The sequence below is a fragment of the Podarcis raffonei genome, chromosome 10 (genome assembly GCF_027172205.1).
Source record: "Podarcis raffonei isolate rPodRaf1 chromosome 10, rPodRaf1.pri, whole genome shotgun sequence".
NCBI classification, from domain to species: domain Eukaryota; kingdom Metazoa; phylum Chordata; class Lepidosauria; order Squamata; family Lacertidae; genus Podarcis; species Podarcis raffonei.
The window spans coordinates 65,392,468-65,416,387 of NC_070611.1; the positions used below are offsets into that span (position 1 = coordinate 65,392,468).

Here is a 23,920-nt window from a genome sequence, read left to right on the forward strand (position 1 = left end):
GAAAGAAGGCAACCCAAAGATGTCCCTTTGGGTCTCTTCTGATTCTGCAATTATTTGATGCTAAGAGGAGAAGGCAAGAAGTAAAGAAGGGGCTTCCTCAGCTGGAGCCTCATGCGTTCTCCTGCACAAGTGGGGCTCCGGGGCAAAGGGAAGATGCCCTCAACCATCCACGGCAACATCCTTCATCTTTCCCCACTAAAGGAAGAAGGAAAACACTTGGGAGGCAGGAGAATTGTCTGCACACGTTGGAAACTCTGGCAGAAGTCAGAGAATATACTGCTGTCCTTCTCTCCTCCCTCCCCTGCTTTTTACAGGTGTTTTCCTCTAGCAAGCAGCAGCATCTCAAGTGACACACTGCATGCTGTTCCTGGGATTCCAAGCTGGAACCAAGGGGATGCCGAGGGAAGGAGGGACTTGCTATGTGAAGAAATCCAGCCAGGTTCTTCTCTGGATCACGAGCATGCAGCTGCGTGAATCATAGAAGCCCCTGTTCCGTTCAGTAAAAACACCGCCCGTGGGTTTCCTTCTCGAGCCGTTTACAAAAAAAACCCCATGAGGATTAGATGCCGCCTGTTCTCGCGCTTCCAGTTCTGTACTTGCGGGATGAATTTTGCGCAGTGTGTACACACAGCCTTGGACACATTCCAACCCTACAGCGGATTTCTGAACATTTATTTTCGGTGAAAAGGAATACAGGGGGAAAGGGATTTCTGCATTAAGGCCAGGCAATTACTGAGTTGAGAGGATGTGAAAACCATTTAAAAATGGACGCAAAGCAGCGTTTGCTACTATTCTCTAGTCCTTATTTCAATTTTTACCTTCGATAGCTTATAAACATTAAGAGATCCCACACAGGCAGTTTGCAATTCCAGTATTACTCAGCATGTTCATATGCGTGTTCAGGGAAACTGTTAATCGGGGCACTTACTGTCCCCCGACAATCCACGGTCTGCGCAGCTGGAGAGAAACGTTCAGATAACTCTTGCCGTTATGAAAACGACTAAAAATAACTCAGACAAGGCTTCAGCTGCAACATCCTGCCACTTAGAATGCACCAGATGTTCTTACGAATTCACGCCAGACAAATTATTTCAGCATCTTAAAGGGATCGCAAGGGTTGCAGAGTCAGACCTCTGAACCCAATGCCTTTCCGAATTTGAAGACAAGGCTACCAGGCAAGTGCTGCTCTGGGACTTATTTAGCGCAATAAAAGAAAGATATATGCTTGGAGAAGTTAAACTGCATGCTTGTATATGGATTCTTGCCCTGGATTCTGTTCTTGGCCTCAGGATTCAGGGGATGTGAGTCTGAGGTGGTAAAATCCAGACGCAGAGGCATCATCATGTCTATTTCCCATAAGGAATTTGTGGAAAGTTCACCACTACCATCCCGTGTAACCTCCAGCGTGGTTTTTTCTTTATTTTTTTTAAAAAGTGGAAGCCACATAGAACATGCACAGAGATTTTGAAGTTTTAATTTTAAAGCAGCAGCACACCACTTTAGCCAATCATGGATTCCCCCAGAGACTCTTGGGAACTGTAGTTTATACCTGACAGAGCTACAGTTCCTTGCACCAGAAAAAAACTACAGTTTCCCAGCATTCTCTGGGGGAATCCATGACCGGCTAAAGCGGTGCGATACTGCTTTAAGCTTAGGCTGCAGGTGGGACCTCAGATATACAAACTGGCTCTCAAGAGTCAAATAAAATGGAAAGTGACTCTGCCTGCTTTCTTGAATCTCAGCTATCTTGGGGGGAGACCATATTGAGAGAGAGATGCAGGATCTCCCAGGAACATGGACTCGCAGTTACTAGGAATCCTACTCTTTATTTGAACAGAAAACTCTGTTCTCAACCGGGGACGATTGTTCTTACACACAAGACAACACACACACACACACACACAATATTACCTGTCTCGTTTTCGCAGAGGTTTCGATGAAAGGAATTCCGTAACTTCTAGCTAAGTCCTGAGCTTGTTTTGTGTCTACGGTTCTCGAAGGCAAGTCACATTTGTTTCCTACTAGCACCATGGGGACATCTTCAGAATCTTTCACTCTTTTTATTTGTTCCCTGTGAAGGAGCGGGGTGTGGGAATAAGAGAAGAGTGAGAGATCACTTTAGAGCAAAGTAATATTTGTGGAGTTGCCACGGTTACTTCTTCGAAGGGAGAGATTTTAAAAAGAAAAAGAAGCAAGTTGTTTAAATCCATCTGTTTTATTTACTACCAAGGTTTTCATCTGCATTCAGCCCATCTCCAGGGCTCACTGATTTATTTTATTTTATTTTTACACTGCTAACTCACATACAAAATCATCCACAAAGGGTTACATACAGCAAATATAAAATGTCAAGTTTACACGAGAAAATATATACCGTATTTTTCGCTCTATAAGACGCACCAGACCATAAGATGCACCTAGTTTTTGGAAGAGGAAAACAAGAAAAAAAAAATATTTTGAATCTCAGAAGCCAGAACAACAAGAGGGATTGCTGCACAGCGATCCCTCTTGATGTTCTGGCTTCTGGGATAGCTGCGCAGCCTGAATTTGCTCCATAAGACGCACATACATTTCCCCTTACTTTTGAGGAGGGAAAAAGCGAGTCTTATAGAGCAAAAAATACGGTAAGTGCTGAAAATGCCGTAAGTAACTGCCCAGTCACAACATTCATCCAAGTGCAAAGGCCCGTCGCCTGAAGAAAGGCTTCAAAAGATACCAAAAAATATAGAAGGATGCTTGGTAGGTTTCAATTGGTAGGACGTTCCACGTTGCTGGACTGTCCACACTAAACACTATATTTCTCACAGCTACCAAGCAGCCTTATTTACACAGGGGGCAGTAAACAGCATTCGCCCAACAGAACTTGGTGATCGAGCAGAGATTGTAGTACAGTGGTGCCCCGCAAGACAAAAATAATCCGTTCTGCGGGAGCCTTCGTCTTGCAGGGATTTTCGTCTTGCGGAGCTCCGCTATCAGCCGTTCAGCTGATAAGCGGTAAAACAGCTGATAAGCGGCTTAGCGGCTTTTAGCGCTTAGCGGATTAGCAGATAAGCGGCAATTTAGAGATAAGGAGCTTAGCGCCTTTCAGAAAAGGCAAAAAAAAGGGAGACCACGGAAAAAAATTCATTTTGCGAGTAAGCCCCATAGAAAAAAACGTCTTGCGAAGCAGAAAAAATGTCGGAAAGCCCTTTCGTCTTGCGCGTTTTTCATTTAACGGGGCATTCGTCTAGCGGGGTACCACTGTATCATAGAGTTGGAAGGGACCCCAAGAGTCATTTAGTGTAATTATTATTTATTTATTGAATTTCTATACTTCAAATAAAGATAAAAGTCTTTAAGTGTCCTTAGAGCAGCCATTTTCAACTTGTGGGTCCCCAGATGTTGTTGAACTACAACTCCCATCACCCCTAGCTAGCAAGGCCAGAGCTCAGGGATGATGGGAGTTGTAGTCCAACATCTGGGGACCCACAGGTAGAGAACCACTGCCTTAGAGCCTATTATTTACGATGTGTTTAGAAGTTTCAGGTGTTTCAACAATCATACAGTGAAGGCGAAAAGAAAGGGACTAGGTAGACTGATTGAGGCAGACACAAGCTCTGTTCAGAGTTGTGTGTAGAAGTTCAAGATGGTAACTGGACTGGAGGTGGTTGAGAGGCAAATTTATTGAATTTCTGTACCAACTATACTGGACATCTCAGGGCTGTTCACAGAATAAAATAAAAATATAAAACCACAACGTACATAATCAAAATAACAACAACCACCACCCAATAAACACACTCCACACACACACAAACCCCACATTTTAAAAGGGCCTAAGATGTTAAGGGCTCAGGAAGCAAGTAGAGAAGGCATGCAGTGGTGCAATGCGCCTCAGTGGCAGAGAGCACGGTTTGCGCACTGTGCAATTCAAAGCTGCTTTCAGGGAGCAATGCCAGTCTTACAACGTGTGTAGAGAGCAAAGCACACAAATTGGGAAAGGCTATCCCTTGTTCCTGTGGGGAAGCCGCGTCACAAGCCCGACGCATGTGGACTTGTGGCCCAAACTTTCATTTCACAACGCTTGATCGTAATAAAATCTCTAGGCGGTTGTTGACAATGTATTTATTCATCTATCGTCACGTTTACAGGCCGCCCTTCTTGCAAAGCGTCCAAGGCAAGCGCGCATGGCTCTCCCCCTCCCCGTTTCGTTCTCACGGCGACCCTCTGGCGCGGACTCCGCCGAGAGACTACGACTGACCCAGGGGAGAAATGAGCACCTGGATGGCGACTTGGGGGAGGGGGCGAGTTACACAACTACAGCTGCCTTCTCACGATCGCTCCGTGTGGCTTTTCACAGCGCCACACAGATCCTGAAATCAGTGGGTTCTGGAGCCAGGATTAAAAATAACTCAAAAAAAGGCTGCTTTCAAACTGAGCAGTTTTAAAGAGGGCGTTTGCTGCAATCACATGGCAAGTCTTTATGGGCTTTCGTTTGACGCAAATCGCAACAGAGTCCCATTTCTAGTCAACACCCTCCTAATTAGCATGCATTTAAGGCAGCTGAAGGGGGGGAAGACCAGAGAGCATTTGCTTAGAGCCAATGTACATATTATGCAGAACAAGGAAGAAAAAAAATCAAAAGAAACACACACACACACTTCCTTACACGGAGCCAGACCTCTGGGTCCATCCAACTCAATACTGTTTGCACTGACTGGCAGAGGCTCTCTGGGGTTTTCCTACATGCACGAAGCTATTGCACCAGTATGCATCACTCCGTCGCTGGTGCGCTTGCTTACTACTTGCAGGGAGATCCTTAAGTTGGAGACCCTGCAGAGATTCTGCACTGGAACATTTCAGGTAGATGGTGTCATGCTCCCACATGCTAACCTCACTCTGCGTAATGCGCAAGAAAGGCTTGGGAAGTTGAGGGACTCTGGAGCGTAAAACAAACAGAACGAGCACCACTTCTACATATTTTAAATCGGAACAGATGTCAAATCCACGTTTGTTTATTTCATTTATATCCGCCACCTCCAACATCTTGGAGTTCCCAGGTCACAAGGAGATTAGATTGGTCTCAGCTAGGGCCAGGGCCTTTTCAGTACTGGCCCTGATCTGGTGGAATGCTCTGTCACAAGAGACTAGGGCCCTGCGGGACTTGACATCTTTCCACAGGGCCTGCAAGACAGAGCTGTTCCACCAGGCCTTTGGCCAGGGCACAGTCTGACCCCCTCCTTCGGTAATCCTCACAAAACTCTAGCCATCAATTTGATTTGAATTAATTTTATAATGAAATGATTTTAGAATGTTGTATTATTTTATTGTTGTTAGCCGCCCTGAGCCCGGCTTCGGCTGGGGAGGGCGGGATATAAATAAAAAATTATTAATTATTATTATTATTTTCTCCCAAGATGCTCAAGGTGGTGGACATGCTTGCCCCGTCCATCACAAGCTCTCCATTTTATACTCGCTACAACCCTGTGAGGTAGGCTAGGCTGAGAGGCAGCTTCAAGGCTGAGGGAGGATTTGAACCCAGGTCTCCCAGGCTCCTGGTCCAGCACTCTAGATTTTACTTGCAGGCAGGTTTCAGTTTGTTTGTTTGTTTTAAGGGGGGGGCATTTCTCTCACCTGCAGCCCGAAGCAAGATAATCTGCCCTACCTGCTCAGGGTGATACCTTCTGCGACGTGAGCAGAGGATGTGCGGATCCCCAAAACCCAGGAGAGTCCTGCATTCAGATCTAGGGCATGGATAGGCAAACTAAGGCACAGAGGGCCAGATCCAGTCCAATCGCCTTCTCAATCCGGCCCGCGGACGGTGCGGGAATCAGCGTGTTTTTACATGAGTAGAATGTGTCCTTTTATTTAAAATGCATCTCTGGGTTATTTGTGGGGCAAAGGAATTCATTTATTTATTTTTTCAAAATATAGTCCGGCCCCCCACAAGGTCTGAGGGACAGTTGAACGGCCCCCTGCTGAAAAAGTTTGCTGACCCCTGGCAAGGAGCAACGAAAACACTCGTGTTGTGAGCGTCTTATACATTCATTTATTGCAGCAACGTATTGAGGGCTTAACACCGCAGCTCTAAGCAGTGCACAATAAGGCAGGGGGAAGATGCGACAGAGATAAAAACCAGCTCAACCATGAAATGAAAGGGAAAATAACTTAAAATGCTTGCTGGAATTTTGCTTCCATTTTGCTTCTGGGCACAATTCAACCGCTGAAGCCCTAAAAGCAGATTTGACCTAAACCAGGATTACATGAGTAGAATGTGCCCTTTTATTTAAAATGTACCTCTGGGTTATTTGTGGGGCCTGCTTGGTGTTTTTACATGAGTAGAATGTGTGCTTTTATTTAAAATGCATCTCTGGGTTATTTGTGGGGCATAGGAATTCGTTCATTATTTTTTTTCCAAAATACAGTCCGCCCCACCCCACAAGGTCTGAGGGACAGTGGACCGGCCCCCTGCTGAAAAAGTTTGCTGACCCCTGGTCTAGGGTAACCTGAGTTAGGTGACCTTGCAAGCAGCCCAACAATGGGATGCTGGGAACCGCAACCCGAGCGAAGCTTACCTATAATGATGAATATCTTCGAAAGATTTTGTGTTATTTATAGCAAATACGCATAAAAAGCCTTCGCCCGTCCTCATGTACTGGTCCCTCATCGCACTGTACTCCTCTTGGCCGGCTGTGTCTAGAATGTCCAAGAGGCAGGTCTCGCCATCTATGACTACTTGCTTCCTGTACGAATCCTGAGAGAGGCGGGAAGAAAAGAGGGGAGGCAGAAAACGCTTTTTGATTATTCATGTACACCTAACTTAGGCGGCACCAATACCACAGAGCTGGAAGCATTATTCGCACCCGAGACATCGTGCCTGGAGGGCAAGCAGAATGGCGCAACCAGGAAACGAGCGGCGCTTAGTGTGGTTGGGGGTGGTACTGCAGCTGGAATCAGGTGATAGGATGAGCCTACAAGGTTTCTCCCTGCCTTGTCCCACTGCACATTGGCCTGGTTTGCACATCACCATAAGCCAAAATGTGGCTAAACGCAGGGATGGGAAACCTTTTACAGCCTATATTCCCTTCTGAGCGACCTTCAGGAGTCACACAGTAATGGAGGAAGGCGAGGCACAGACAAAAGCAAGTGGAGCAATAAATTTAGGGAACCACAGAAAGAAGGGGAAGGAAGTCAAGTTCTGAAATGTTAAAATGGCTGCAAAATAATTGAAATGTATAAACCTGAAAATTATAAATTAAATTGTGAGTAGAGCAATAAACTTGAGTTTTAGCTTTGTACAGGAGGCTGGCTTCTACAGACACTTATATTTTTATGTATACCGCCCTTCCTTCGTAGATCTCAGGGCAGCTCACAGCATAGAATTGCAATACAAAAACAACAAAATGTGTTATAAAAATAAGAACAAAAACAAAACCATTTGAATACCACCCTATACTCACAGGTCTCCCACAACACATTAAAAAGGGCAATGGATGTCAATCAACCTAAGGCCTGGTTGAAGAGGAAAGTGTTTGCCTGCCACCTAAAAGACATATAGTGAATGTGCCAGGTGAGTCTCCCTGGGGAGAGCATTCCACAAACGGGGAGCCACCAAAGAAAAGGCCTGTTCTCATGCTGCCAACCTCTGGACCTCACATGGAGGAGGCACACAAAAAAGGCCCTCAGAGGTTGATCTCAGGTCCAGGTAGGTTTGTATGGGGAAAGGCAGTCCTGGAGGTATTGGACTTGAGGGCCATTTAAGGCTTTATGGGCCAAAACCAGAACTTTGAATTGGACCCAGAAACTAATTGGCAGCCAGTGCAGTCGGTCCAAGATCGGTGTCATTATGCTCAAACCATCTTGCACTTATGCAAACCATTCTGCACTTATACACACCCCTCTCTGCGTTTGGTCCAGGCAAGAAAAAGCTGCAGTCGGAATTCAAGGGCAGATTCCAGCTAGGCAAAGGCATTTTTTTAATTTTTTAATTCCGAATTTATTGTTATTCACATTTTATGTTGTATTTTATGCTGGTTTTTTTTTGTTGCATCAATTGTTTTAAATTTGTTGTTAGCCGCCCTGAACCGGGAAGGGTGGGGTATAAATAAAAGTTTATTATTATTATTTATTATTAAAGAAGGGCATGAAAGAGGACTAGTGTGAGATGGGGCTATGGGAAGGATGAGTCCCGCATTCAGCTCCGGAGCCTCGAGGGACCTGATCCTTGGGCTTAACAGGATCATGCAAACACGTGTCGCTTCTCAAGAGGATCTCACAAGCTGCTTCCTCCTCCGAAGACTTTTCGACTGCCACAGTTTGCGGAGATAAGCCAAGGTTTAGCATGCTGTGCAAACGTGGGCACAGCTCGTGGCTGGTGAGGAGACAGCTGAAGTCCAAGTTCGGACCACATGCCAAGGGCAGCGTGGGAGAGAAATAAGAGAAGCAAAACAACAGCTAATTCTCCTCCAGGAGCCTGCAAGTCCTGGTGAACTATGGTTTGGTTTACTGGGGTGTGCAAACCAGACCAATGCTTTTCTCGCAATTGGGGCAGGAGGAATCAGTGCTGCACAAATAGCTAATTTGGCCTCAGTTACAGATCCGTATTTTAAGAGACCCTAACCCCTTGCTAGGGACGCAGGTGGCGCTGTGGGTTAAACCACAGAGCCTAGGACTTGCCAATCAGAAGGTTGGCGGTTCGAATCCCCGCAACGGGGTGAACTCCCGTTGCTCGGTCCCTGCTCCTGCCAACCTAGCAGTTCGAAAGCACGTCAAAGTGCAAGAAGATAAATAGGTACCACTGTGGCGGGAAGGTAAACGGCGTTTCCGTGTGCTGCTCTGGTTCGCTAGAAGCGGCTTAGTCATGCTGGCCACATGACCCGGAAGCTGTACACCAGCTCCCTCGGCCAATAAAGCGAGATGAGCACCGCAATCCCAGAGTCGGTCACGACTGGACCTAACGGTCAGGGGTCCCTTTACCTTTAACCCCTTGCTACTTTTAGATATTCCAGATTACGTTTCCCACCATTCCGTTCTGCATTTGCCTGCACCTTATCTAACCTCTCCTCATACTTTTGCAGTCGACCAGCCAGCAAACTCACTCTCAGCTATGCCGTGTTATTTCTTTTGCGAATCTGTATCTTTAAAAAATAATAATAGACATGCACACAAAAGTCCTTGTCCCTCTTGGGCAGGACTGCAGCAGCGCTGACCCCATCAGCAGGGCACACAACCTTCCTCCACACGCTTTAATTTTCCAGAAAAAAATGTATTTGGACGAAGTAGCGTCCTGACATTCCAGCCACCTCTCTTCCCACGGTTGCAACAAGAGCTTGGGTGAGAAGCAGATTTTATTTTTATTTTATCTTGCTTGCTCCGTGCTGAATGCAATCTTGATTACATAACCAGAACAGAGGGGCAATTATATAAAAGTTACGGAGCAAAACGGATCAGAGCGGCAGATGCCAAGATCTCAGAGTCCTTTCACCCATGGCACACCTACAAGAATTCCTTGTGCATTTCACGGGTATGACATGACCAGTCTCGTTTTTTTTCAGAGCGTTTCCACTGCAGGCAGAAGGAGCGGAGAAAGGGTATCAGTGCCGGGGTGAGAGCTCCTGGGAGCGCGTCTCAGGGAAATAAAAACACACAGCAGGCCTCGTTCTGAGCTGAAGGAGCATAAGCACCAAGAAAAAGCATGGCTGGATCAGACCAAAGACCCATCTAGTTTTAGCATTCTGTTTCCAGCAGCTGAAAGGCAGGTACAATTAAATAAAATAAGAATAAGAATTTATTATTTATACCCCGCCCATCTGGCTAAGTTTCCCCAGCCACCCTGGGCAGCTCCCAATCGAGTGTTAAAAACAATGCAGCATTAAATATTAAAAACCTCCCTAAACAGGGCTGCCTTCAGATGTCTTTTAAAGAGAAGATAGCTGCTTATTTCCTTCACATCTGAAGGGAGGGTGTTCCACAGGGTGGGCGCCACTACCGAGAAGGCCCTCTATCTGGTTCCCTGTAACCTCACTTCTCGCAATGAGGCAACCTCCAGAAGGCCCTCGGCGCTGGATCTCAGTGTCCGGGCAGAACGATGGGGGTGGAGACGCTCCTTCAGGTATACAGGACCGAGGCCGTTTAGGGCTTTAAAGGTCAGCACCAACACTTTGAATTGCGCCCGGAAACGTACTGGGAGCCAGGGTAGGTCTTTCTGGACCGGTGTTATGTGGTCTCGGTGGCCATTCCCAGTCACCAGTCTAGCTGCTGCATTCTGGATTAGTTGTAGTTTCCTGGTCACCTTCAAAGGTAGCCCCACATAGAGCGCATTGCAGTAGTCCAAGCGGGAGATAACTAGAGCATGCACCACACTGGCGAGGCAGACTGCGGACAGGGAGGGTCTCAGCCTGCGTACCAGGTGGAGCTGGTTGCCTCAGGGTACAAGCAGGAAATGACAACAATGCCGGTTATCCAGTATTCACAGGCCTCTCAGCATGGATGTTCCATGGTAAGCAGCCACAGACAGAAGCAGCAGAGCTCAGGGCAGGCCATTCTGCTTTGCATGCAGAAGGTCCCATGTTCATTCCGGAATTTCCAGCTAGGGCTGGGAGAGGCTCCTTGCCCAAAATCCAGGAAGGCCACTGCCAGCACTGAGTTGGATGGACCAACATGGCCGATCCCTGCTCTTCTTGAATTTGCCCAATTCACCCTTCCTCAATATGATAATAATATCATCTTATTATTTGTACCCACCCATCTGACTAGGTTGCCCCAACCACTCTGGGCGGATTCCAGCATATACAAAAACATAACAAAACACCATACATTAAAAATTTGGGCTGCCTTCAGGTGTCTTCCAAACGTTGTACAGTGGACGCCTGGGTTGCGAACGCAATCCGTGCGGGAGGCACGTTCGCAACCCGCAGCGCTGCGTCTGCGCACACACGGGTTGCGATTCAACACTTCTGTGCATGTGCAAAGCGCGATTTAGCACTTCTGCGCATGCGCGACCACCGAAACCCGAAAGTAACCTGTTCCGGTCCTTCTGGGTTTCAGCGCATCCGTAACCTGAAAAATGCAACCTGAAGTGTCCGTAACCCGAGGTATGACTGTATAGTTAGTTTTCGACATCTGACAGTAGGGCATTCCACAGGGTGGGTGCCACCACCGAAAAGTCCCTCTGCCTGGTTCCCCATAGCTTCACTTATCGCAGAGAGAGGACCACCAGAGGTCCCTTGGAACTGGACCTCAGTGTCCAGGCTGAACGATGGGGGGGGGGCGTGGAGACTCTCCTCCAGGTATAATACTAATTTATAATGATTTATTATTTATACCCCGCCCATCTGGCTGGGCTTCCCCAGCCACTCTGGGCGGCTTCCAACAAAATATTAAAATACAATAGTCTATTAAACATTAAAAGCTTCCCTTTAGGGCTTTAAAAGTCAGCACCAACACTTTGAATTGTACTTGGAGCCAATCTAGATCCTTTCGGATGGGTATTATATGGTCCTGGTGACTGCTCCCAGTCACCAATCTAGCTGCCACATTCTGGATTAGTTTCCAAGTCACCTTCAAAGGTATCCCCACATAGAGCGCATTGCAGTAGTCCAAGCGGGAGATAACCATAGCATGGCAATATGTTGCCTTCCAGGTAATTTAGATTACGACTCCTATCAGCCCCAGGCGGAATGGCACTGTGCTCAGTACTCAGAGTAGACCCACTGAAATTAATGGCCCTGAATAAGTAGCGCCCATTGACATCAGCGGGTCAGAGCAGGACTAGCACGCACTACAACCTTGCGGATTTCTACATACACCTCTCTGCATCCAGGAAAACCGAAGGCCTTACTTATGAGATTTCTTACCATAAAGGTCCCAGGGCCGATTGCACAATACAAGAAACAACGTGCAAACAACACCGACAGAACGGTTGCAACGATAAAAACAGGTAAAGCCAGTCAGCCAGAGGCGGGCCCTACGAAACAAAATACTTTGCTGTGGAGCACCATGGTAAAGAGGTACATTTTTCCAGCATATGGCAAATGCCATACAGCGAAAATCATAGAATCACGGAGCTGAGACCATGAGGGGCATCTAGTCCAACCCCCTGCAATGAAGGACTACGCAGCTGTCCCATATGGGGATTGAACCTGCAACCTTGGCGTTCTCAGCACCATGCTCTAACCAACTGAGCCACCCTAGATGCATCTTTTTAGGGAGGGAGTTGCACAGTTCAGGGGCTGCCACTGAGCCTGTGAAGCCTCCGGAGGGCAGCGGGATGAAGGCTGCGCAGCGCTCCCTCAAGCTATTCTGGCTTTTGGATAGCCCCCGAGAAGCCTCCGTAGGGCAGCGGGACGAAGGCTCCCCACTGCCCTACGGAGGCTTCACGCGGCTCTTGCAGGAAGTGGGGGGAAGGGACAGAGGGCAGCTTACCTGCGCGCAGCCTCTTCTGGGCAGGGGGAGCCTTCATCCCGCTGCCCGGGAGAGGCTTCAGCGGCTGTCCCAGAAGCCAGAACAGCAAGAGGCTATCCCAGAAGCCAGATCCCTCTTGCTGTTCTGGCTTCTGGGATTCAGAATTTTTCCCCTCTTGTTTCCTTCCCCCCAAACTAGGTGCGTCTTATCATCTGGTGCATCCTATAGAGCGAAAAATACAGTATTTTAAATTGTAAAACAGAAAATTTAATAAAAACTATATATACAGTCATACCTCATGTTATGTCCGCTTCATGTTACGTTCTTTCAGGTTACGTCCCGCAGTACCGGAAAGGGTTACTTCTGGGTTTTGCCGCTCGCGCATGCGCAGAAGCGCAAAATGATGTCACACGCATGTGCAGAAGCGGCAAATCACAACCCGCGCATGCACAGACGCACCACTCTTTTCATGTTGTGAACGGGCCTCCGGAATGGATCCCGTTCGCAACCAGAGGTACCACTGTATATAAAAGGTGGTTTTTACGTCTCAAGGCAGTGTTTGATTTATTTTAAAAAGTAATGCAAGTCCCAAAAAAGCGCAAAGATAAATGGGTACAACTCAGCCCTTCCCAACGTCTCCCCCACCCCTTCGCTTCCTTTAGCCCCGCAAGTCCACCTCAGTTCCAGCCAGAATGGTGGGAAACCCAACACCTCCCACAGGTCACCCAGGTGAGACGCCAGGCCCAGCATCAGCATCACTGGGGAGGCTCCCAGAAGCTGGGGCTGGAGAGGCAACACACACACAGAGGTCACACAAACAAAGGAAGTGGCACTCTGCACCCCCACACAGCACTTTCGGTCACACTCTTGCGTGAGCTGTTATCGCTCAGTTCCTCGATACTTGCATAGGATAAATTCCTACTACTCTGTGCCCTCGTTGGGGTTGGTCTGTTTAATAAGAAAGGCGGAACCTGCAGATAACCAAGAAAAAACTTCTGTTGGGTTCACCAGCCAAGGGGGTGAGTCACATCCAGAGGCTTGAGAAAAACCGCGGGCTTCTCTTTGGGTCAAGCAAGAGAGCCATTTGACCAGCAGAGGGCACTCTGTGAACTTGGGCTGCTGGTTTTCATTTCAGCTGTCCTGCTAGGATGCAGATTTCACGTCCTGCCGGTTTTGTTGCTTGCTGCTATTGTTTCTGTATAGCTGTCGTTATAAATATATGTATTTTTAAAAATTACTAGGCCCATGCCACACTCACATCTTATGTGAAAGGGTCAGTGGTACCGTATTTTTCGCTCTATAGGACGCACCGGACCATAGGACGCACCTTGTTTTAGAGGGGGAGAAAAAGGGGGGGAAATGCTCCCCCTCTCTGCTCAGCGCCCCTTCAGCAAAGCGACAGGAGAAATGGAGCCCCTTCCATTTCTCCTCCAGCTTGGCTGATGGGGTGCTGTGCAGCTCTCCCTCTCTGCTGAAGCCAGGAGAGTCTTGCTCTCCCAGCTTCAGCAAAAGGAACCCGAAGCCTGCGGAGCGCAGCGGGAACTCGCGCTGCGCTCCGAAGGCTTCAGGTGGCTATCCCTGAAGCCTGGAGAGCGAGAGGGGTGGTGCGCACCGACCCCTCATGCTCTCCAGGCTTCAGCGAAAGCAACGCGAAGCCTCCGGAGCATGGAGGGAGCGCTCCCTCTGCGCTTCAGAGGCTTCGCGTTGCTATCGCTGATGCCAAGGAGCCTGCATTCACTCCATAGGACGCACACACATTTCCCCTTAATTTTTGGAGGGGGAAAAGTGCGTCCTGTAGAGCGAAAAATACGGTACATAAAGAGACGTCCGTCTCCAAGAGCTTTCACTTTTTTTCTTTCTTTTTTTACGCCCGTCAGCTCACTGAAGAAAGAATTCGGCATTCGCTTTTCTTCTATCCTCTCTCACCCTGTTATGAATCTACACCAAAAGGGAGTTGATTGCATGCGAAAAATCACGGCAGAACATCTTACGCAGGTCAGGAGGCTTTTGTCATATAGTTGGAAGGGATCCCTAGGGTCAAAATATTTTAATACTTTATTGGAAGCCGCCCAGGGTGGCTGGGGAGACCCAGCCAGATGGGCGGGGTATAAATAATAAATTTATTACTATTATTATTATTATTATTATTATTATTATTATTATTATTATATCATCTAGTCCAACCCTCTGCAATGCGCGAATCTTTTCCCCCACGTGGGGCTTGAACCCAATCTTCTGTATGAAAGCAACTCTCTGACTCATTATCCCTAACAGTGTATCACCAGTAATAATCCTGTTACAGTGGTACCTCGGGTTAAGTACTTAATTCGTTCCGGAGGTCCGTTCTTAACCTGAAACTGTTCTTAACCCGAAGCACCACTTTAGCTAATGGGGCCTCCTGCTGCTGCCATGCCGCCGGAGCATGATTTCTGTTCTCATCCTGAAGCAAAGTTCTTAACCCGAGGTACTATTTCTGGGTTAGGGGAGTCTGTAACCTGAAGCGTATGTAACCCGAGGTACCACTGTATTGGGCCTCAGACTGACTTGTAACTCCTTTAATTTTTCCTCTAGATGCCCCTTCCGGAAGAGGAAACGCCATTCCAGGGATATGTTTCTTTAACCGCTTGTGGTTATCTATTTAAGCATGCATATAGGATCACTCAGGAACTGATCATCAAGAGGGAATGGAACAAAGCGTTAGACGGGGCCCAGGGTTAAGTGGGTGACTCGGGGGCCAGAAAGAGTCTGCCTCGCATGGTTGTTATGGGGATGAAATGGGACCAGTTCCACACAAGTCACCTTGAGCTTCTCAGGTGCGATTATAATGTAGGAAGCGGGAAGAAAATTGGCATCATCGCCTTTGTGAGAAAGTCGGGTGTCAATCTGAATTCAAACCTCAGGTCCTTAATCCGCTTACTTTGCTGAAGGAACGCAGACCAGCCCTCCCCTAAGCAACTCTTGAAGGGACAAAGACGAATGAGGTAGGAGGATGGCTTAAAAGTCATTGACTCATTCAACTATCAAGAGCCCATTGTGTGAAATCTTCCAGCTCAAGGCTGCTTGGAAGGTGATAAAAACCTCCAGTTATCCGATCGCGTTTGTTCCCATCTTTGTCCTTCGTTTATCTCGACGCAAACTTGCTTGCATTTGATTAGGAGGCCTTGTAATACAGGATCAGTGCCCTGCTGGGCCTCAGTGGGGGCTACACTGTGAAGGCAAGTAGCGGACATGGCTTAAAGAAATCATAGCATTGGTGCTGACCTTTAAAGCCCTAAATGACCTGAAGGAGCCTCTCCACCCCTGCTGTTCAGCCCAGACACTGAGGTCCAGCTCTGCGGGCCTTCTGGAGGTTCCCTCACAGCAAGTTGTGAAGCTACAGGGAACCGGGCAGAGGGCCTTCTCAGTAGTGGCACCCTCCCTGTGGAACGAACGCTCTTCCATCAGATGTCCAACAGACAAACATGACTTGTAGGAGACATCTGTAGGCAGCCCTGTATAGGGAACTCTCTAATGTTTGATGTTTTATTATGCTTTTATATTTGTTGGAAGCCGCCCAGAGTGGCTGGGGCAACCCAGTCAGATGAACGGGGTACAAATAATAAAATTATTATTATGATATTACTGGGCTAGGTAGCCCAATGGTCTGAATCGGTATAAGGCAACTTTCTGCGTTCGTCCATTTGGCTACTGTGGGATAGCAGGCGGCTCGCCTGGCCTAGCAACACAGGTCCAGTATACCTGAAGGAGCGTCTCCACCTCCATCGTTCTGCCCGGACACTGAGGTCTAGAGCCGAGGGCCTCCTGGTGGTTCCCTCGCTGCAAGAAGCCAAGTTACAGGGAACCAGGCAGAGGGCCTTCTCGGTAGTGGCACCCGCCCTGTGGAACGCCCTCCCACCAGATGTCAAAGAGAAAAACTACTATCAGACTTTTAGACGACATCTGAAGGCAGCCCTGTTTAGGGAAGCTTTTAATGTTTAACAGACTACTGTATTTTAATACTTTGTTGGAAGCTGCTCAGAGTGGCTGGGGAAACCCAGCCAGATGGGCGGGGTATAAATAATAAATTATTATTATTATTATTATTATTATTATTATTATTATTATCTGCATTTTCTATCTAGATGGCTGCTTATAAAGCAGTGTTGGATTTCTATACAAGGAGCAAAATGGCTTGCCTGCTCAGTCTTCACCTGCCAAGAAGCTAAGCTCTTCAGCTCATCTGCCAGCTCTGCAAGCACTCGTTTCAAAGTGGTCCACAACAAGCAGACCAACTACCATTATTTCTACTAGTTATTTTTACCATTTCATCCTCCTGCGTTTCTAGGACAAGCCTAGAAGAGGCTGTCCTGGAAAGGGCTGTCAAGCAAGTTTGGATCAGCAGCAGGACTTGAACTCGGGACTTCCTGGTTCATCGCTCGATCCCTTGGTTACCACATTACAATGCCATAGCCTTTCCCAGATGGGTGCCCTGCATATCTTTTGGGCAGTGCTGGCAGGAGCTGATGGGAGTTGTAGCCCAAAAGGTCTGGAAGGACTTTGGAACCTGAAAACCTATCTGACTTCCCTGGACAGTTTGAAGGCTACAGGAGGACCAGAAAGCAGCAGCACTTCACAGATAACGACAGATGACCTTGCAAAACCCCAGCGCTCATAACCAAGGATCACCTCTTTTACATCTTTACTTGAAGGTTCTTGCCATATTCACTTATTCTTCCACCGTCTGCCCTCTGCTAATTTAAAAGCGCAGACAATGCCTGTTCTTTCAGTTAATAACACGTTAAAATACATAATCGCCTGACAATGTATTTTCACAATTCAAAAGATACCTCTCATGTTGTCTTCAGACATGCTATTAAAACTGATTTTTTTTGTTCTGCCAGACTTTTTTTAAAGAAACAATTAAGTCTTATTTGCCTCTCTGCCAGCTGCTCTGTTTTGAAATTCTTTCATGCCAAGTCTTTTGAATTTGTTTTTATTGCCTGCGTTGTAGGATGCCTTGGAAATAATCTTATTCTGAAAGGAGGCTGGATGTGAATTAAACAAAGGCGAACAACTCTGCCAGCAGCGTGGCTGCAAGAGGCAAAATGACAGGGCATTGTTAGCATTGGCCCCTGGGGTCCTTTCCAACTCTACAATTCTCTGATTATATGAGGTTCTCGCCCTACGGTGCCTTAATACTCCTGTGCAATAGAGGCAAGATGCCTCCATTCCCTGCTCAAAGATTGAACTACTGACATTGCTAGCAACTCCCATTAACTAGGTTGTGGATTGTTTAATTTAAGTGTTTAGGCTTTGGGGGAATTTTTAAAGCATTTATATTTTTTTAAAAATCACCCTACTTGCCGTATGTTTGGGTTTCCCCAGACCTTTTGCCAATTCAGGGGGAAAAACAACGACGCCCGGACGCCATTTTGCAGCCCGATGCCCAGATGCATCGGGGGAAACCCAGACGTATGGCAGCCCTGCATTAAGAAAACTTTGGGCAAGGCCAGAGATGCAACAGCAGAACATCTGCTTTGCATGCAGAAGGAGGTCCCAGTTTCAGTTCTACGCATCTCCGGGTGGCGATGAGAATGTCCCTTGCCCAACGCCCCATCCCCTGACTTACGGGATTCCTGCCGATTCCCACATGCGCCCCTTTTTCTGGGGTTTCAGCAGGTGTTGATAACACATTTTCAACCCTGTTAATGGGGCCTTAAGAATTGGAGGTCAAGATCACCCCTTGCTGGGTCAGAACTAAGGTCTACCTAGTCCAGCAAGCTGTCATCGATCTTGGCCAGCCAGGAGCTTCCAAGGTCACAAGCAGGGTGCGAGACCCCAGCCAACCACCCTCTTACTTTGCCGAAGGGCATCTATGCATATCAATTAGCAGTCGCAAATCTGCGACACGGATCAGTGGCCGGGTGTTCCCCTGGTGTAGCAAATACGTAAACAGGCCACATTTCATGGCATGGCAGCACCTAGCCACAATCGTGCTATATCTTCTAAATCCATAGTCTTCAACCGTTTCAAACCTGGGACCCACCTCTAACTCAATCCTGCATTTGGAGATGCCTTTCTTAATGTTTTTTAACTATATTTGCCTATGGTGGTAGTGCTGCTGTTGCAACCCACCACAGGCCCGGCCATTTTAATTACCGTATATACTCAAGTATAAGCCGACCCGAATATAAGCTGAGGCACCTAATTTTAGCACAAAAAACTGGGAAAAGTTATTGACTCAAGTATAAGTCGGTTCACCACACCACAAACCAGGTGGTGGCGGCAGCGGCGGAGGAAGGAGCAGGCATAGGAGCCGCAGTTGGGAGAGGAACAGCGCAGTGACTCTCCCAACCGCAGCTCCTGTGCCTGCCCTTGCGAGAGGCAGCCAGCAGCAGGACCAGCGACAAGAAAGGGCTCCTTCTGGGCCGCTCATCCCGCTGCCTCACTTGAGTATAAGCCGAGGGGGGCTTTTTTCAGCATAAAAAATGTACTGAAAACATCGGCTTATACTCGAGTATATACAGTATGTTATTTGTTTATTAAATTTGTCAGTCGTTTTATGTCGCCCGGGGCAGCCCAACGCAACTTACAAACCAACCAACAAGCAATACTCATAGAATTATAGAGTTGGAAGGGACCCCAAATGAAATCTGGTCCAGCCCCTCTCAGTGCAGGAATCCTGCACACAGCCGTCTCTGGGGGTTGGGCTCAAACCGCCAACCTTCTGGTTAACAACCAGACGCGCTGACCCATTGCACCACACTAGAACCCCACATCTCCTGCCCACCTAGCAGTTCGAAAGCACGTCAAAGTGTGAGTAGATAAATAGGTACAGCTCTTGCAGAAAGGTAAACAGCGTTTCCGTGCGCTGCTCTGGTTCACCAGAAGTGGCTTAGTCATGCAGGAAGCTGTACGCCGGCTTCCTCGGCCAATAAAGTGAGATGAGCGCCGCAACCCCAGAGTCGGCCACGACTGGACCTAATGGTCAGGAATCCCTTTACCTTTACCTTAGACCCCACATGCCCCAGTACTGGGTCCCCACCCACCTGCTGAAGACCAGTGCTCTACATCAGGCATGCATTCCAGATCCAGGAACACGCTTTTAACATGCATTTGGGGACCCGTCTCTTAATCTTCCACCCTATATTTGCTGGGAGCACTCCCATTGCTCACGGAAGCTGTTTTGGGAAATTCCACAACTCAAGGAAGAAGGCTGCTGGGTTAAACCATTTTTGTCCCCTGCAAGTCAGCCAGTGAGAAAATCCACCTCCTCCAGTGGCTTTTGCCAGATGACTCCCACAGTCCATGGGTGGTTAGGGAACTAAGTTATACCAAGAGCAGAGTCATTGAAATGAATGGGCCCAAGTCTGTGAATAGCATGAACACAGCACAGCTCCATGCCTAGAGGAACATCGACAATCCATCTTTGACAGAGAGTCGTGAAGAATTAATAGACGATTAAAGGTTAAAAAAAAAGGTTAATCCTTTATCTCTGTTATCATTATGAACATGAATAAGAGCTAAATGAATCCTAGGAGAGCCCAGCCAAGATGGAAAAGAAGAAAACAAGATTTCTGCATTGCCTTGCGATCTCTTATTCACTTATTAGGAAATCATTTACCTCTATTGTAGGGTCGTATTCATCTACGAAATGGTTCTGAATCAGCTGTATCGTCAGCGCACTCTTGCCCACGCCACCAGCTCCAACAACGACCAGCTTGTATTCCGTCATCTTCTGTAGGCCTGTTGAAGATGAAGCAGAAATATCAGTTTTATTCAATGGAACACCAGAGGCCCTTTGGCTACAGGTAACTCTTCTCGTTGCCTTTATTCGCAGTTCCAAAGACACAGAAACCACAAGAAATGGACACTGCCGTCAAATAAGCAAAGCTTTGCATGGCTTCGTTTTCCAAATCCAACGTTGGAAATGGCAATATTCCAGAAACCAGGAGGGCATCTCGGTACACTAGGACACTCTCCAACCAACCTTGCATTTAACCACCCTAGAACAAAGTAACTTCAAAAGGAAACACCAGGGGGCTGAACTGCAATTCATCAGGCAGTTATGAATTATGTCAGCTGGGTCTTGAATCGAGATTGTGGATTTTTGATTGCACTCCTTACACCACCAATGCTGGGATGTTTCTTTCGTCACCTTGTTTAATCGGCCATTGCAATTATTTTGCTTTTAGGGTTGTACAGTAGGGATGGGCAATATCTGGTTTTCAACATCACAATATATCACCAGCTAAACATTGTGATATACTGATATATCACCAAGTCTGAAATAAGGCATTGGCCAGCTTCACGGTTTTCCCTGCATCGTGATTTTTGCAAAGCACACAAACACACACACCATGATTCACGATATATTGCCAGGTCAAAAATTATGAAACTGATATTACAATATGGACTTGAAACCAGTTTTGGACGATTTATCAACATATCGTCCAGCCGTATTGTACAGCTAAGCTGGTCTCTGACTGGACTTTTTGCATTTCAAGTATTTCCGATACCCTCATACACACCATCCTGCTCCCAGTCTCATGTATCTGAACGCAAGAGTGGTTCACCTAGTGGGGTGAAGCCACAGCAATGGCCTCCTTCACCTGCCAGAAGGGTCGAAGCGGCAGCAAGGTCCGGGTTGCGCCAGCACACCATGAAAACGTGTCTGGCACTCACACCAATGCAGCTGCAAAGGCCTGACTCTGCCGCTCCCTCAGTCCTGCCACACCGCAGACATGGCTCAGCAGAAGGCGACTGGTGGTCTGCGACACATGGGACAACCTGCTCCTCCCGCAATCCAAGAAAGATTGGGTCGCATTTAATAGAATCATAGAATGATAAGAGTTTGAAGGGACCCTGAGGATCCTCTAGTCCAACCCTTCGGCAATGCAGGAATATGCAGCTGTCCCATATTTGTTAGTCTTCAGGGAGCCACGAGGCTCTTTGCTGTTCTTTTTACTATAAACAGCTAAGCTATGTCTCACGTAGAGTAAATAAATACGGAACAGAATTCCAGACCAAAGGGCTCACTAAACTCGACTATCATTCATTTAGCTCAGCCAGTAAAGCATGAGATTCACAATGCAAAATTCAAATATTCAGAGCATGCACATACATGGCACATTCTGTACATACAGTGGTACCTCAGGTTACATACGCTTCAGGTTACAGACTCCTCTAACCCAGAAATAGTACCTTGGGTTAAGAACTTTGCTTCAGGATGAGAACAGAAATTGTGCTCTGGCGGCGCGGCAGTAGTGGGAGGCCCCATTAGCTAAAGTGGTGCTTCAGGTTAAGAACAGTTTCAGGTTAAGAATGGACCTCCGGAACGAATTAAGTACATAGCCCAAGGTACCACTGTATGACCAGCAGCGTTCAAAAGAGTGTTTGCCATCCTGCCACACTCGATCTCAATGAAAATGGCATGTACAACTGAAAATTCAACCGTCTCAGTAGTGGGAGATCAAAGTAACTGGCAGGTGGCACTGTATAGCTTTGGCCAAATTGCCGCCATTCATTCAGATGACCTCCAAAGGCAACAGGCAAGTGACACAAATACTCAAGTTTTGGTCATCTCACTACGCCAATGAGCATGTTGGGGCAACAATGCCACAGCAGATCAGACAATGCGAGAGTTGTGCTTCAAACACATCCAAAAAGAATGGCTAGCAGGAATTCAAGTTCAGTGCACAAGGAAAAATTACTTTAAGATTCCAAGTATATAACTGACCACCTTCAAGTATTTTTCCAGACCTGTTCAGGAGAAGTTAAATCACCATCCCTAAAATTCCATAAGGGACGCAGGAGACACTGTGGTCTAAACCAATGAGCCTCCTGGGCTTGCCGATTGGAAAGATGGCAGTTCGAATCCCCAAGACGGGGTGAGCTCCCATTGCTCGGTCCCTGCTCCTGCCAACCTAGCAGTTCAAAAGCACACCAAAATAGGTACCGCTCCAGCGGGAAGGTAAACGGCGTTTCCATGCGCTGCTCTGGTGTCAGTGTTACGTTGCGCCAGAAGCGGCTTAGTCATGCTGTCCACATGACCCGGAAAAACTGTCTGCGGAGTGGACAAATGCCGGCTCCCTCGGCCTGTAAAGCGAGATGAGCACCGCAACCCCAGAGTCGTTCATTACTGAACTGTCAGGGGTCCCTTTACCTTTATAATTCCATGAATACATTTAGTGTCCAAAAATTACTGAGCCAACAATTGCCAAGGGAAGGAGAGAGCAGCAACCTTCTCTCTCCCCCACCCCCAATCCTGTTGGTATTCATGTCATCAGTCAAATCACTTCACATCATGACAAATCTGTTTGGCTGTTTGGTTGTAAGTCGCTTTTAGTTGCCCTGGGCAAGATACAGCAACTAACTAAATAAATAATAATAATAATAATAATAATAATAATAATAATAATAATAGGAAAGTCATTACTGTGGGAGACTGCAGTGAAGTAAGGGCAGCCATGTGTCCTCCTTTACAGAGGACAGTCCTCTTATCTGAAGGTACGCACTGCTTGGAGGAGTGAGAAATGGGGCACTGCCCAGCAACTGTGGACATCTAGACAGCAGACACAGCCTTCCACACTATGGCAAGATGTTTTGCATGGCATTTAAATGATGCCTAAATCCAAACCTGTATATACAAATCGGCACATTCAAATATTACGTGATTATGAGCTCTCGCATCCCTTTTGGGGGGGGAGGTACCAAGCGGCTGCCATGAATGTACCCTGGCGTCAGATTCCCCCTCCTCAGGAGATAAAGTCAAGGACTTTCTGAATCAGAAGATTTAAGGGAGGGGGACAGTGAGCAACCTTCTCTCTCCCCAACCCCAAATCCCATTGACATTTATTTTATTTTGGAATGGGTTAAAGCAGGCATAGGCAAACTCGGCCCTCCAGATGTTTTGGGACTACAACCCCCATCATCCCTGACCACTGGTCCTGTTAGATAGGGATCATGGGAGTTGTAGTCCCAAAACATCTGGAGGGCCGAGTTTGCCTATGCTTGGCTTAAAGTTACAAGAAAGGAGATTCCTAGTAAACATCAGGAAGAACTTTCTGACAGTAAGAGCTGTTTGACAGTGGAACGGACTCCCTCAGAAAGTGGTGGTCTCTCCTTCCTTGGAGGTTTTTAAGCTGAAGTTGGACGGCCATCTGTCAGGGATGCTTTTGTTGAGATTCCTGCATTGCAGGGGGTTGAACTAGATGACCCTTGGAGTCCCTTCCAACTCTACAATTCTATTATTCTGTGTCATCAGGCGCCAGAAGCAGAGGCATTTATTGTACAGTAAGCCTGCAGCTCACGCAGGGGCTGTGTTCCAGGAATCAAACCTTAAGCCAAAATCGCTTATTATCAAAACACATTGGGTTCAATGGCAGGTGGGGTTGCCAAAGTCAATTTTCCTGGATCCCTGCCCAGTTTTCCAATACCCATTTTTTAAAAAAAAAAAAATTGCTATGCGCGTAAAGCTGAATGCACACAAGTTAAATGTTCATAAGTTGTGGGCTTGCTTGCCGTATTGAGAGCATTGGCCAGAAGCACAGCCCCTGGC

General features: G+C 47.3%; 1 protein-coding gene across 5 annotated transcripts in view; it reads right to left on the minus strand.

Moving 5' to 3' along the window:
- KRAS (KRAS proto-oncogene, GTPase) overlaps nucleotides 1-23,920 on the minus strand; it is a 41,936-nt gene that overhangs the window by 9,884 nt on the left and 8,132 nt on the right. For all 5 annotated transcript variants that reach the window (XM_053406987.1, XM_053406986.1, XM_053406985.1 and 2 more), the window contains exons 2-4: nucleotides 19,985-20,106; nucleotides 6,555-6,733; nucleotides 1,912-2,071 (exon numbers count right to left, since the gene is read on the minus strand). In XM_053406987.1, the coding sequence (XP_053262962.1) occupies nucleotides 1,912-2,071; nucleotides 6,555-6,733; nucleotides 19,985-20,106 (461 nt within the window). The remainder of the gene's footprint in view (nucleotides 1-1,911; nucleotides 2,072-6,554; nucleotides 6,734-19,984; nucleotides 20,107-23,920) is intronic.